The sequence below is a fragment of the Populus nigra genome, chromosome 2, assembly GCF_951802175.1.
Source record: "Populus nigra chromosome 2, ddPopNigr1.1, whole genome shotgun sequence".
Lineage (NCBI taxonomy): Eukaryota > Viridiplantae > Streptophyta > Magnoliopsida > Malpighiales > Salicaceae > Populus > Populus nigra.
Genome location: NC_084853.1, coordinates 43855284 through 43869273, shown reverse-complemented (window position 1 = coordinate 43869273; position 13990 = coordinate 43855284). Strand labels below are relative to the sequence as shown.

General features: G+C 35.0%; 1 protein-coding gene across 3 annotated transcripts; it reads right to left on the bottom strand.

Annotated features, from left to right (window-relative positions):
* Positions 1-1102: 1102 nt before the first annotated feature.
* On the bottom strand, positions 1103-11645 carry LOC133682222 (K(+) efflux antiporter 2, chloroplastic-like). Of its 3 annotated transcripts, none has more exons than XM_062105505.1 (21): positions 11512-11645; positions 9522-11161; positions 8961-9132; positions 8780-8870; positions 8402-8538; positions 8251-8310; positions 8017-8136; positions 7513-7581; positions 7095-7160; positions 5855-5944; positions 5576-5680; positions 5341-5469; positions 4796-5005; positions 4316-4465; positions 3176-3229; positions 3010-3068; positions 2498-2564; positions 2249-2425; positions 2095-2151; positions 1672-1746; positions 1103-1539 (listed from the first exon to the last, which is right to left on the bottom strand). In XM_062105505.1, exons 2-21 carry the CDS (start codon positions 11156-11158, stop codon positions 1417-1419), a joined length of 3648 nt encoding a protein of 1215 aa, XP_061961489.1. In that variant the 5' UTR covers positions 11159-11161; positions 11512-11645; the 3' UTR covers positions 1103-1416. The 3 variants fall into 3 exon arrangements, with proteins under 3 accessions (XP_061961489.1, XP_061961488.1, XP_061961490.1); XM_062105504.1 differs by lacking the exon at positions 11512-11645 and adding an exon at positions 11277-11504; XM_062105506.1 differs by lacking the exon at positions 11512-11645 and adding an exon at positions 11307-11504.
* Positions 11646-13990: the final 2345 nt, after the last annotated feature.

Genomic DNA, 13990 nt, shown 5'->3' with positions numbered 1-13990 from the left:
GGCCTCGGGGAGTGGCGAGCAGCACGGAACTTTAATTAATCAAATGGCATAGGGGGGCTTTCCTTTGTTAGAAATCCACAGACAACATACTGAAACTTCCAAACCAAAGAAATGCAACATGAGAAGGAGCTTTTCTCGCGGATGTAACCCTTTCCCTATCGGTCGAGCTATTTCAAAAGCAGGTTCGCCAGGACCTGCTAGTGATAGAAAGACGGATAATGTTTAATGAGGGTTGGAGACAGGTTTCGAGTCGCACAATTCAGTAGTCACTTTGGTGGTAAATCTATTGCTTAAGCGGTTCTGAAAGCAACTGTCCGTACTCCAGAGGTGGGTCTCGACTGACTTTCCTTTAAGAAGGTGCCTTTTTTTCTAGCCTTCTTCCATACAGGCTACAGCCATCGGAATATCTGCTTACCAGGGCAGATGCCCCTTTCTTCTTTAAATCAAGGTTTTGGAGGTTGAGCAGACTGGCTGGTGCTGAAGATTGTTGACAGTGGGATTCGAGCCCACGCCCTTTCCGAATAGAATCTTTGTCTGCCTCTTTGCACCAACTCGGCCACCTCAAAATGGAATTTTCTGGGAGTGAATAATAGCTAAAGAAGAAGAGACAGTGGTATAGAGGCATTTTATTTACCGCCTTTAGTTTGTATTTCTAGTTGTGATGATATATAATCTCCATTCTCTAGCTACTATTATCAACAAATAAACAATTTTTACTTGTAGAGTAGTTCTACTTGGTAAATTTTTGCTTATACACTCAAATTGCCGGGCATGAATTTTATCAAACTTCATCACTTGTACATTTATGAAGAAAAAAATCCTCTTCGACTGTTCGGGCTTTCTAGTCTGGAAATCTTCAGTGGAAAATCTCAGATATTAATGTTTATGATATGCTACTTTGGGTACAATTCAATGCCATTTTTAGCATAACAGAATCTATTGAAAAAACAATTTATTATGAAAAATGAGAAGACATGCCACTGGATAGTAGAAGGCACTTGATATAGCACAGTTTGGGTAGCTAGGTCTGCTACAAAAATTTAAAACTGCAGAGATTCATTTTTAAGGCGTGAATCCTTTTCTATTAATGGAGCTGCATGGCTGGAAGAATTAAACCCATCCTTAATAGCAACAGATGAAGTTAATACACTGCTGGAAGTTCCTGTTAGATTCCGAGGTCTCAGTTCCTTTATACTATCTTGTTCGAGTAACCAAAAAGAGATCAGACTATTACACGATACTTCAGGACATGTTTTTTGTGAGGGGATATGTCTATCCTTTGATCAAGCTATTGTCTCTCCTTTCAGTGTATTTCTGTACAATTTATGCCAGTGGAGCATGCTAATTGCTATACATTTCTCCTGAATATTTATTTCCCCCTTTTTTTTCCTTTACCTGGTTCACCTGGGGCAATTTTCATATTGCTAATGTTCCTTCACTGAATTGGTTTTCATCTGAAGAATCCAAGGACTGCGTTTTGGGTTTAGTCATGACACGAGAAAATCCATACCCAAGAGAACTTCCACTACTTTCACATAGCTGCAAAGGAACACTTCCAAATGTCAAACTATTTCAACGAAAATGGGGTTTTAAATTCTACACTGATGAATTGTGCAGATGACTGGAATTTAAGAAGAAGAAAGAAACAAAGAAAGAAACAGCGTTGATTACCTCAGTAAGCTCAGACAAATGGCGGGTTCTAAATTCATTGATGGTGGCTGCAATCTCTGACATGGGCAGTTTAGCCTAAATGGAAGAGGAAAACGCAAATGAAAAGGGAACCATAAGAATGTTAACGGGGAGCTGTGGCCAAACGAGTACAGCTATATGTTCATCTTGATGCCAGAATTGTTTGTTATATTGTTGACTTGCAGCCTTATACAAACCAATTTTTTGTTGCACTTGGCCAACTCAAGCAATCAGATTCTACGTTTCGGATATTTCAATATATAACTCATATGAATGGAAGTTAAAATAAAGCCAATCCAACAGACTCGTTTGGACTGCATGAATGGCATTTTAGCTCCAGATGGTTTTGACATAGAAAAAACATAGAATTTCCAGTGACACGCGACTCAAGAAGCAAGCTGTTACCTGTGCAAGAACAGCAGCAGCCAACTGTAGACTTGGTTCCAACGTTTCGGGGACAACCTGTAAGAATTAGTTGTTAACAGGGTGTGATGAAGTTGTTTTATAAATCAAAGGAAACTCAATAAAAAGCTATATCAGAAGTTTTATTGAATATTACAGCTGAAGCACCAGCCTTCTCCAAATTAAGGCCATGATCAACATCATGAGCACGGACAAATGTCTTCACATTGGGAAAGTACTTGCTTAGAGCCCAGACAGTTCTATAATTTGCACCAGGTGTATCTAGAGTTATTGCTGCAGCACATGCTCTTTCAGCACCGATTTTATGGAGGACCTAACCACATAATACAAAACACATCAAATGTTGAAACACCACATAAGTAGCCCATGATGCATTTAGCTTTACCTCTCGACTACCAGCATCTCCAAAATACACAGGAAGATCCAGGGCACGGCCTGCTGCCACTCTATCACTGAAAAAAGTAAACTTTTAACAACCAAGACACTTGCAACATCTCTCCACTCATAGTCAAAAAAAAATATCCAAACAATAATATGATCATATCCTGGCATAAACAAAGTAATAAGAAAGGGAATATATTTCCATTCTTTTCTGAGTAGCAATCGTACAACATGATTTTGCAGCATACCAAGAAACACAAGAACACTGTGGCTGATATCTAAATCCAAGTAGCAAAATGGTAGCTAAGACCAACTTTTTAATTTCTATTGAAGCCTTTGATAAAGATATGCTGTTTAGAAAGAAACCAAGTGATAATTTGTAGGTGGAAAGAAAAAACAGAAATTCTTGTAGACAAAAATACTACTTCAATGTGAATAGGCAATGAACCAAAAACACAAACATTCTGAGATAACATCAGAACATTTGCAGGCAGTCTTTCTCAATCTTTGGCTTACCTCCTCACATCAAGAGCAACAAATGGAATTAATCGTTCTGAGAGAAGCTGCGCTATAATCTGGCAAACCCAAATGAATGTCATGATCATGTACATTAAGAACTAGAAAACTTCAGAATATTAGCCACTTTAACAAACACGACAAATCAAATAAGATATGTATCAACCTGGCCAACACGTCCAAATCCACAGATAATAATATGATCCTGCAAATCATCTGTCTGTAAACAAAATCAAACCAAGAGAAAGATTAATCATTAAGTACTCTGTATAGTTGTCAAGCAAACCTATCATCACAAACATCTAATCTTAAACAGCTGAGAAAAATATAACTATTGGGTGGTTGCTACTTCCTGAATAAAGGGGAGGATAGTGCTGGAAAATGATGTTTAAAAGAACTCAATATGCAATAAGAAGAAAAAACCCTGGGGTGCCAATGAACTATAAAGAATAAAAGGTTTCCTTGTTATATGGGATGCAGCTATTTGTTTCCTAATGGTTATGGAGACAAATGAATGACCTGATTTTGCAGTAGCATTTACACCATGACTAATGCAGTCTCACCAGCATAAAAATGACGTCATACAAATATGATCAAGAGAATGAAACTACAGCGAAAAACAAACCACAATTTTGCCACTTACAATTATTGTTATAAAACTCAGAGAGTACGAAATTCCAGGCACTTCAAAGCATAGCATAGTTATAAGACCTAATCTAAGGCTCAGTCATGGGTAAGGCAGGTTGACCCACGGGTCAAAGGGTCAACCCAAGCTTTGACTTAAAAAAAAAGCCTGAAACAATGTTGTTTTTATAATAACAAAAAAGACCAGGTTTTTTACTCGGACCAGGCCAAGCCCCAGATTGGTGGGTCACCGGGTTGACCCACCAAGCCAGGTATTATAACCAGGCTTTAAAGGCAAAACAAACAGATTCTGATCTGGATATGCAAGGGAAAATGGATGTTTTGAAAGCACATCTACAAAATTCATGCACTGCACTTACGCAATTGAGAGGTTGTTTATTTTCACTATTCATTGCCCCTCCCATAAGTGGCAATAATGAAAACATATTTTCTCAAGGACGCATCACTCAAGTAGCATCATATTTGCCAAATGATAAGGATGCTTCAGTAGTTTATATGAAACCTCCCATGTTTCACAATTCATCATATCTATCTAATTGTAACTCAGTATCGAGCTCAGTAAACTACCAGTAGCAAGGTTTGAACTTCGACCCAGATATCACTAAAGGCTAAAACTGACTTTCACAATATTAGCTATCAATTCATATGCTAGTGACCTTACCTCACTCTCAACTGGTAACAAACTACGAACATCATGCTGCTCAAAGCGAGAGGCTATTAACTGGCCGCCAGCAGCTAGCCATGGCGTCATGGCCATTGAGATCCCCACCACAAGAAACAATAAAGATGATAACTGAGGAGACATTATACCCTGCAGATGACAATAATTAGGTAACCCTTGTACCGGAAACAAGCTTTTTATTATCAATATTACTTTCAGTTTAATTAGTGAAAATTATCCAGTCCTGATATTTTCCTTATCAAATATCATGACTGAGATATTTTCCATATCTCAATATCTTTTTGAAATGTAACAAAGACATTTTGAAACAACAACAAATACACAGAAGATATTAAACACATAGGCCAACCAATTAGTGGACTTCGTATAAAACACTACAATGCCTTGTTGAATTACTGCCGACAAACACATTAAAAATTTATGCAACAGAAAAAAAATGTAATAATTAGGAAAGGATACCTGATTAACAGCTTCACCAAATGCAACAAATGCAAATTCTCCACCCGGAGCAAGAAGAAGACCAACCCTTATTGCAGATATAATTGAAACACCAAAAACCCTGCCAACTAAAGCAACCAACACGGTCTTGCCACCAATTAAAAGTCCTAATGATCCCATAATGACAGGAAAATTTGAAACCAGAAGTTTTGGGTCAATAGACATTCCAACCTGAGAACACAAAAGGGCAGATGTTATTGAGGGTCAACTTAGTTGCATCATCAAAGTAGCAAAAATCATACAAGTTCAACGATTAACATATCATTAGTCTAATAACAGAAGCAGTGCTATAAGTCGTATAAAAATACAGTAAAAAAAAATTGTTTGAAGAACGGACTTTCAGAGTTGGCCTGTTCTTCCAGTACAAAGAAGAAGATTTCACATGTAATCCTTTTTTGTTATGAAAGGCCAACAATTGACTTATAAAAGAATTAAAACATTAAAACAAGAACTACAAGTAGTAAAAGATAGATCTTAAACAAGACTGCATTTTTTTAAGCACCTACCGTCATGAAAAAAAGACCCAATAGAAGCCCGCGATATGGGGCGATATCTGATTCAACCTGCAAGGAAAATTCAGTTTCCGCAAGAAGCAAACCAGCCAGAAAAGCCCCTAACGCCATGGAAAGTCCAGCCTGTTCTAGGAAAAAGATAATGGCACAAATTCATTAACAACAGTGACAGTAATAACAATAAGATTAAATAAAACATGTTCCATCAATCTGAGAAGCAATTCCATACCCTGGCTGTAAGGAGACTGGTCCCCAGAATAACAAGAAGTGTGTTGGCTGAGAATATCTCTGCATTTTGATTTTCTGCAATTTGTTTATAAATTGGTCGAAGCAGCTACAAAAATCACAGAAAGGGAATATCAGCACACTGTTCAGATGACACCACGCATTGCCACCTTGTGTAAAAAGAATTCCCAAAAATTCCAATCAAGACCGTAGAATTGGTAAGTTTAAGATATAACTTGCATCAAAAGGAGAAATGCCATAATCTAGAAAATATAAGACTTACCAATCTTCCACCAGCAATTATCGCAGTGATGGCAACTGCTGCCTTGACAGCTGCCATCCCAAGAGCTTCAGCAATTGCTTGAAAACCAACCTGGAAAGCAGCAGATCATATCACTTATAATACCAACATAGGAGGCAACGCCAGCAGGAATGACAATATCAGAAAAGGCAATTTAAATTATCAATAACTTTATATGCATTCTACTAGAAATAGAAGATAGATTTTGCATTTTTTATGGTTGATCTTTCAAAAGCAGATGCTATTGAAAGAAAAGGAACACGCTAAAAAGTGCATCCAGAACTCCAGATCCTGCCTTTATTATCTCCAAAGTATCCTGTATGACTCACACACTGACAAAACATCACAATAACAAACTTTTTATTCATTGAGCAACTCACAAGTATCCGAGTGGAATTATGAACAGGGATGCTGCATTTGGCTTCCTTTCTGTTTTTCTGTAAATCTTAAGAGACTTATTTTATGTTTCTTACTAAGTCATTGTAAAATGGGCACATAAAGCTCGAAATTTTGCTTCACATGATATTGATGTTTGTACTTTTGCATATAATAGCAAGGAACACTTTTCTGCTTCTTCTCTCACTGTGTTACCCTCTGTTCTTTTGGTAGGTATTATTGTTTATCAGCAAACAAGGTATCTTGAACAAGTGTTTTACTAACAGTTGGCAGGGCTAAATAGTCCTATTGTCTTGTAGTTTCTATTTCTCAGATTCTGATTTCACATTAGAAGATGCCTTATCCACCTTGTCATGATTGTAACATCTCTTCCATCAAATGAAACCTTGTTTTATCAATAAAACTCATTCTTGTTTTTCACAGAATTCAGAGAGTTTCAGCAATTTGTTAGGAGTCATCAAACAGTGTAGTTTATTATGATTTATCATATGCATTGCATTGGGATCATTGTAATATCTGTACCTGCTACAAATTTTTAAAGTATATAACCAAGTTTCTTTGCAACATGGATAATTCCATTGGATCATTCTATAGTCATTTATCAATAAATAAATAGACAAATTGACTCCATTTGAGATACGAACTGATATGTAGTGCAGCATTTGTGTCACTTCAAACAATCAATTAACTGAATTAATGCTTAGCTTCCGATTGAATGTAAGGAAGAAAAAAGAAACATTTGCAAGTTTCTTTGACTTTCAAAGCAAAACGAAATCAAAAGCTCACCACCATATCAACATATAAACAAACGAGTATTGAAATTTACCCCTCCTTTGGATGAATTTGGTGAAATAAGGGGTATGAGTATTAGCAACACCACAACAGCCAAATCCTGAAAAGAATAAATAAGATCAAAGATTCCACTGCAACAACATGACTACATAAACATGAACATTGATTAAAAGAGATCTCAAAGAAATTACATGGAGAAATTTCTACCCCACAAAAGATTGGGAATTTTTTACATGATTACAGGCGTAATTTTTACTATAACACACGGTGGTAGAATTATAGTCTCATCTTGAATATTATTATGAGACAGATGCATATGATATTCATACAAGAAAGTGAAAGCATAAGGAACCAATCCTATGGCATAACATGGTCATCAAGAAAAAGAAAAGAAAAATGCCACTAATAAGACAATGTTTTTTTCTTTTCTTTTTTGGGAACTGTGGAGTAACCTGGAATAGTAGGACAGAGAAAGTAGCACGTCCATGACGTGATGTGCTCTCACCTCGCTCTTGCAACACCTGCAAATTAAGACCGCCATTTATCAGTTCTCTTGTCCATCAAAATAAGTATTTGGAGATTTCACAGACAGGCCCATGGAAGAATTGAGCCTTGATCAGAAGCTCATTTTCAGTTAGAGGAGTCTGGCACAATTACAAGTGAGCAATTATAATATTGACAGATTACATCCAAAACATGACTTGAATAAGTAACAAAAATGTTAGATATGCAATCAAAATGCTGATATTTTAGATGTTCAAATATGCAATTGGTGTTAGTTTAAATTTACCACTTTGCTGGGTGCATAACGATGTTGTTGACACTAGATAATATAGAAGGCTAAAATATTTTGGTCTAGGAAGCTTGTAGTTGATCAGGAAAATTATATTTCCAGAAATGAGGGAGTCTTAGTTTGAGAAAGCTGAAATGCTTGAATTTAAAGAAAATTCTGCTACCTGTAGAACAACAGCAGTGGAAGATAGTGCCAGGCCATTTCCAATGACAATTGAAGCAGGACCAGGCAGCCCAGAAACAAAATGTGCGACCAAACCAACAACCACTGCTGTCACCAAGACCTGCATCATGCACATTGAAAATGGAAGATAACAAACATATAAATAGAAAGCTCGGAGCAAAGATGGATTGAGCAAATGAAAAAAAGAGGGGGGGGGTGGTTGGTTTCCAAGTACCTGAGCGGAGCCTAATCCAAAAACATATTTCTTCATGGAACTGAGCCTTTCAACAGAGAGCTATAAAAGACAGAAGACTGCTTTAGCATCAATCTTTTAAATTAGGATGAATCTTAAATTCAAGCCACAGAATCTAGATGTACAGCTCCACCTCAAGGCCAATATTGAATAGCAAGAAAACAACTCCAAATTCAGCAATCGCCTTTGTACCATGCACATGACGGATGATAGAGAGACCATAAGGGCCAATCAAGATGCCAGCAGCCAGGTATCCAAGGACAGGACTGCCTGGAATTGCAGATCAGAAGACAATCAGTGAAACAAGATCATACAAATTTCCAATTTCGTTTTGGAAAACAACAAGCTGACATAAATATAGATAATTTCAGGAAAGCATGATTGATTATATGGTGGGGAAAAATTCCTAACAGAAGTACTAAGGAAATAATATCAAAAAGGAGTTAGAAATTTCACATTGGAACACTAGACAAAGGTACAAACTTATTTTTATACTAAATATTGATGTCACCTCCAGGAATTTTCTGAAATATAGGCACAAAAATAACACTAGCAAGCAGCAACCACAAAACATCAAAGAGAGATGCTTCCTCTTCATTCATCTGTCAAAACAAGGAACCAGGTTAGGAAGTCAAGTATACATGCTTGACTTCAGATCCAAAGCAGAAGTGCAGGGTAGTATGAACTTATGCCTCTTGATGAGGAAGCATTGCAATTAGTTTTTTGACTCTCTTCGGGAGTTTCTGAATATGTCGAATCAGAGGCTTTGCATTTGATGAAACTTCTTCAATGCTAGTCGTGACAATATCTGATTGTTGAAGCATCTGAGGACTCCTCTCCACTCGATTAGAGTAGAAGGCAAATCTGTGCACAGTTCAGTACGCTGTGATAAAAAGAAGGCAACTTCTACACTACATGTAAGAGTCTATTAACAGAAGCAGATAGTGAGACATGAACCTATTGAAATAGCCTTCAGAAACCTCTAGATCATCATAACCAAGATGTAGTTTATTTCTCTATTGGAAGTTGCAATAAAGCAATATGCAATAGATACCAAGAAAGGCCTTGATAAGGAATCAAATTTTCATGGCATTTTGTGATTACCTCGCTGATGCACCTTTACGATCTCATTTTATTTATAACCTGAAAATATTTTTTAGTATCTTACATTCATTGGAACAGGTTACATGTGTCTTAAAGGAGGACTATTAACAGTGATGAAAATAAAATTAAAGAGCAACAGTAATACATACCCTGTTCCAAACAGCAATAGGCCAAGAACAAGTTGGGGCAATTGCTTTCTTGCAGACTCCATGAGGCCCTGAAAAACCGATGCTGCTGTCACCTCTGTCTCATCTCCACTGAAAGAGAAGAAGGATGCAGAAAAGAAACGAGAAGATTTCATCAACAATGCCTTGGGAGCGCTGAGAGGTGAAGATGAACTCTCCCAGGTCAAGTCCTTCTGTATTTCCTGCTTTTTTGTTTGATCGCCGCTTTTTGACTTTTCAGCTTCTGCTTCAGTATCTTTATTAGAGTCCAAGCTCAATTTTCCATTCTCATGGTCACTAGAATCATCGGATAGATATAGCTCTTCAGTACTCTGGCTAGTTTTATCAGATAGTCTATCTATTGAAGGCTCGCCAACTAAAACATCACCATTTACAGTCATATCTCTTTCTTTCTCAACATCAGAAGCACTTCCTCCACCCATCTTCTGCTCCTCGATTACAGCCTCATCACCAGATACATACCCCCGGGCTGTTTCCTGGATATCAACACGAGAACTAGCGAGCGATTTCTCTGCTTTTTTTAATGCAATCTCTGCATCATTCACTCGTTGAGTAGCCTCAAGTTCAAAGGCAACAGCTTGCTCAGCTAGAAGCATAATGTTTGCAACATCCTCCTCTGCTTTCAAAGCATTCATTTGTGCTTTCTCAGCTTTCTCATTCAACACGCTTACTTCATTTTGCAATGCTTCCTTTTTACTTTGCAAGCGCCTCAACTCTGCTTCACAATTTGCCAAATTTGCCTGGCAATCCCTGATATCATTCTGAGCAGCCAAAATTGTCTCATAATCTTCTTTACCATCATTTTCCGCATCACTCTCTCCAGAACCCTCCAATGAATCAACCCTTTCTTTCATAGCTTTTATTGACTCCACTGCCACCTTAAGCCTTGCCTCAGCCAAAGAAAGAGCCATTGTTGCTTTTTGAGCAGCTTCTTTAGCAACACCCTCCTCGTTCACAATATCCTGAATCATATCAAGTGTTGAGTTAACATCATTCCAAGCACTTTCAGCCTCATCTTGCAAAGCTATTGCAGTTTCTGATATACTTTGCGCCTTTTCCTCAAACATCGTACTATTAAGCTGTGCAACTTCCAAATCCCTCGTCGCTTTGTGTAACAATTCCTTCAACTCATCCAAATTCAGCGCCTCCACCACCACCCCAGTCTCCACTTCTTTTTCTCCTCTTCCATCCCCCTCTCCAAAGCCACTATTAGACCCTGCTCTCAAGCTCTCATCGTTACCCTCTCCATTTTCTACATTTCTACCATTCCCATCAATATATGCTAACGAATCATTACCTTGACACCCCAACTTAACACTTCTCAATCCCTTAAATCCATCAATAAAGTTGCAAAACAACGGATCACTTGAATACCCGCCAACACGCAAATGACTACGAATTCCACGACCACCACCATATGCAAGAACACTCTTCTTTAATTTCTTTGAAGGTCTTTCTCTCGAAACAATCTTCAAATCAACATCATTATACCCATAACTTCTATATCTAAATCTCGAATGTAACCCATTGGACACCCTATAATCAGTACCTTGTGTTCTGTAAAATGCATTTGTTTGCTGAAAATTACACGCGAACTCCATTCCCTATTGTAAAACAAACAATCAAACTCGATTAAGCATTTAATCAAACACCTAGAATCAATCATTTAAAAAAAACAAGAAGGAATGGAATTAAGAGCAAAAACCCATTTGTGCGTACAAATAAAAATGAACAGAAAACGAAACTAACCGGTCAAGAGGACTCGAAAGTCGAAACTATGAGAAAATCAATGGCGGAGTTTGTTAGGGTACAAAATGACACGACAACACAGACTAAAAAACATATCAACTTGTGGGTTATTTATTTATTTATTTAATCAAGAAAGGCAGAAAGGAAGGAGGGAGAGAGCTTGAAAGGAACTATCAACAAATATTAATGTAGTAGTGGAGCTCACCTCTGAATTTTTCTTTTCTTTTCTTTGTTTGGAAAGTGAGAAAATAAAAAGGGAAATTATTTGGTAAGGAAGGAAATTCAGTTATTGGTGGATTATTTTTTAATTTTTTTTTATGTTCCTCGACAAAGATGCAAGTGTTCTGTTAAACAATTCTTTTTAATATTAATATATTAAAATGGTTTTAAAATATTAAAAATTAATTAAAAATAAAAAATATATTTTTTAAAACAACACGGTAACACTGGAATAACAAACACTCCTAATTAGAAAGACCTTACTTTATTTTTTGATAACATTTTTATATTAAATTTACGTTGAGTAATCAATTTTTTTTACACTTTAAATGATTTTAAAAAATAAATAAATATAATCTAAAAACATCATAGGAAAATCCCTAGAGAAAAAACAATATGATAAAAATTTAGAGAAAAATCAGAAAGTTTTAATTAGACAACTATAACAAGAGTTTAGGAACTAAGTTATATAGATTTTCAGACATGAATAACTAATTTATAATTGTATTCGAAACCCAGGGACTAAGAAAAAATCTGCACTCGTGTTTTTCCTTCCTTCTGTAACTTGGGGGGGTAAGACACGCTAAAAAGTCTTATTGTCTCAAGTATATCCTCCAGGGGGGTAGCATCCAGCAAGTCAAGATTCAGGAGATGTTTACAAGTTGAATATGTTTTCCGAAATTTAAATTGTTTTTTAATGTTTTTTAAATTATTTTAATATAAAAATATATATATTATTTTAATATATTTACAAGTAAAAAAAATTTATTTACTATATTTTCAAATAACAACTTCATAAACTTTAAAGAGATTCATCTTGATAAGCTTTAAGAAAGTATCAGGAGGTGTTGAACACATGGTTCAACTAGAGTTTTGCAAAAGTTTTTAAAAAAATTAAAATTATTTTATTTTTTATATATTTTTATATTATTTTGATGTTTTGGTATAAAAATAAATTATTTTAAAAATATTTTAATATATTTTTAAATAAAAACATGACACATGTCACTACCGCATACACCCCTTTTAATGATCATGTACTTCTTTTATTTTTATTTTAAAAAAAATGCCCCTACAGTTCCCTATATTTCAAGTTCCTCCTTGTCGCTAGTCTCTTTTTTTCCAGTCTTGTTAACTAGCCATTAACTAAAAATCTAAAATTCAGTTATAATGTTTCAAATCAAACCTGAAATAAATAATTTTATTATTACAGTGATTTAATCTAAACCAAAGTAACTTTTTAGATATTTGAAAACCATTATAATATGGATATTATTATTTAATATTTTAGTTATAATCGTTTGATTCACTTACGTTATTGTATAAATCGACGGATTGTATTTTAGTTTTGATTTCGTTATCATCGATAGTAAAGTCAATGTTTCTGGTGCAAATAGAACTGGGAAATCCATGTTTATGGATGTTAAATAGCTGGATTTATACACTGGCAGGGAGTGGATCAAGATCATTTAAAAGTTTTTATTCCTTAGTTTTACCGGATGATTTTACTTTATTTTCTTACTAATTTTCTAGGTTTTCAACGTAGATATTGTGTTCATAGCAGTCCTACAATATTTTTCAATCTGTTTTTTTTGGATAGATTGAGGTCTTATTGGTGTTGGTATTGGTATTGTGGTGGGGTGATGTTATTTTTTAAATTATTTTATTTTTAAAAAATATTTTTTTATTAATTTGATGTGATAATATTAAAAATAAAAATTATTAAATTAAAAATATTATTTTAATATATTTTTAAAAAATTACAAGATCCAGCTTCCAATAAATATAATATTAAAAATTAAAACTGAAAAAAAAATTAAATTCATGAGACTAGTATGTAATCTAGTATAAATAAAATACGAAGCATAATTTCCGAAACAATTTAATATTAAAAAATAAAATTTAAAAAATTAGGTTCTTAAACGGTAAAATTAAAATTAAAAAAAAATAATAAAAAAGAAAAGTGAAAACAAAAAAAAAACATAAAACACTATTAGAATAATATTTTATGGTTGTAGCTATAATGTTAATGCATTCTTCAATCTACATCATTAGTTGATAATTCATGGGTATCCTTGTTGTTCTTTATTAATATACTTGTCACTGTTGTTTGTTAGTATTGTACTTGAAGTGGCCTGTGGGTGGGCTGAATTCTGATTTTTTTCAACATAAAAAAAATAATTGAGTGTTGTCAGCTTGTTTTAAAGAACTATAAAAAATACATGGCTAAAGTCGTGTAGTCCAATCAGTTAATCTTATTTAATTACATGATAAAAAATAATAATAATAAACAAGTGTTTTTTTTTTAAATGATCATGATGATATGGACTAAAACAAATTATTTACAAAAAAAAAATCACAAAGGTCAATTCGATAACACAATGTTTAATGATGTATTTTAAATAAAAAATTTAAAAAGAACTCAAAAAACAGCCCGAGTTGGCATACTAAATCCACAATCTATG

Coding starts and splice junctions, on each gene's coding strand:
- LOC133682222 (XM_062105505.1), bottom strand. CDS start 11,158: ATGGAGTTCGCGTGTAATTTTCAGCAAACAAATGCATTTTACAGAACA. Junction 5,681..5,854: donor TAATTGCTGGTGGAAGATTG/GTAAGTCTTATA, acceptor TGATTTTTGTAG/CTGCTTCGACCAATTTATAA. Junction 5,006..5,340: donor TGGGTCTTTTTTTCATGACG/GTAGGTGCTTAA, acceptor TTGTGTTCTCAG/GTTGGAATGTCTATTGACCC.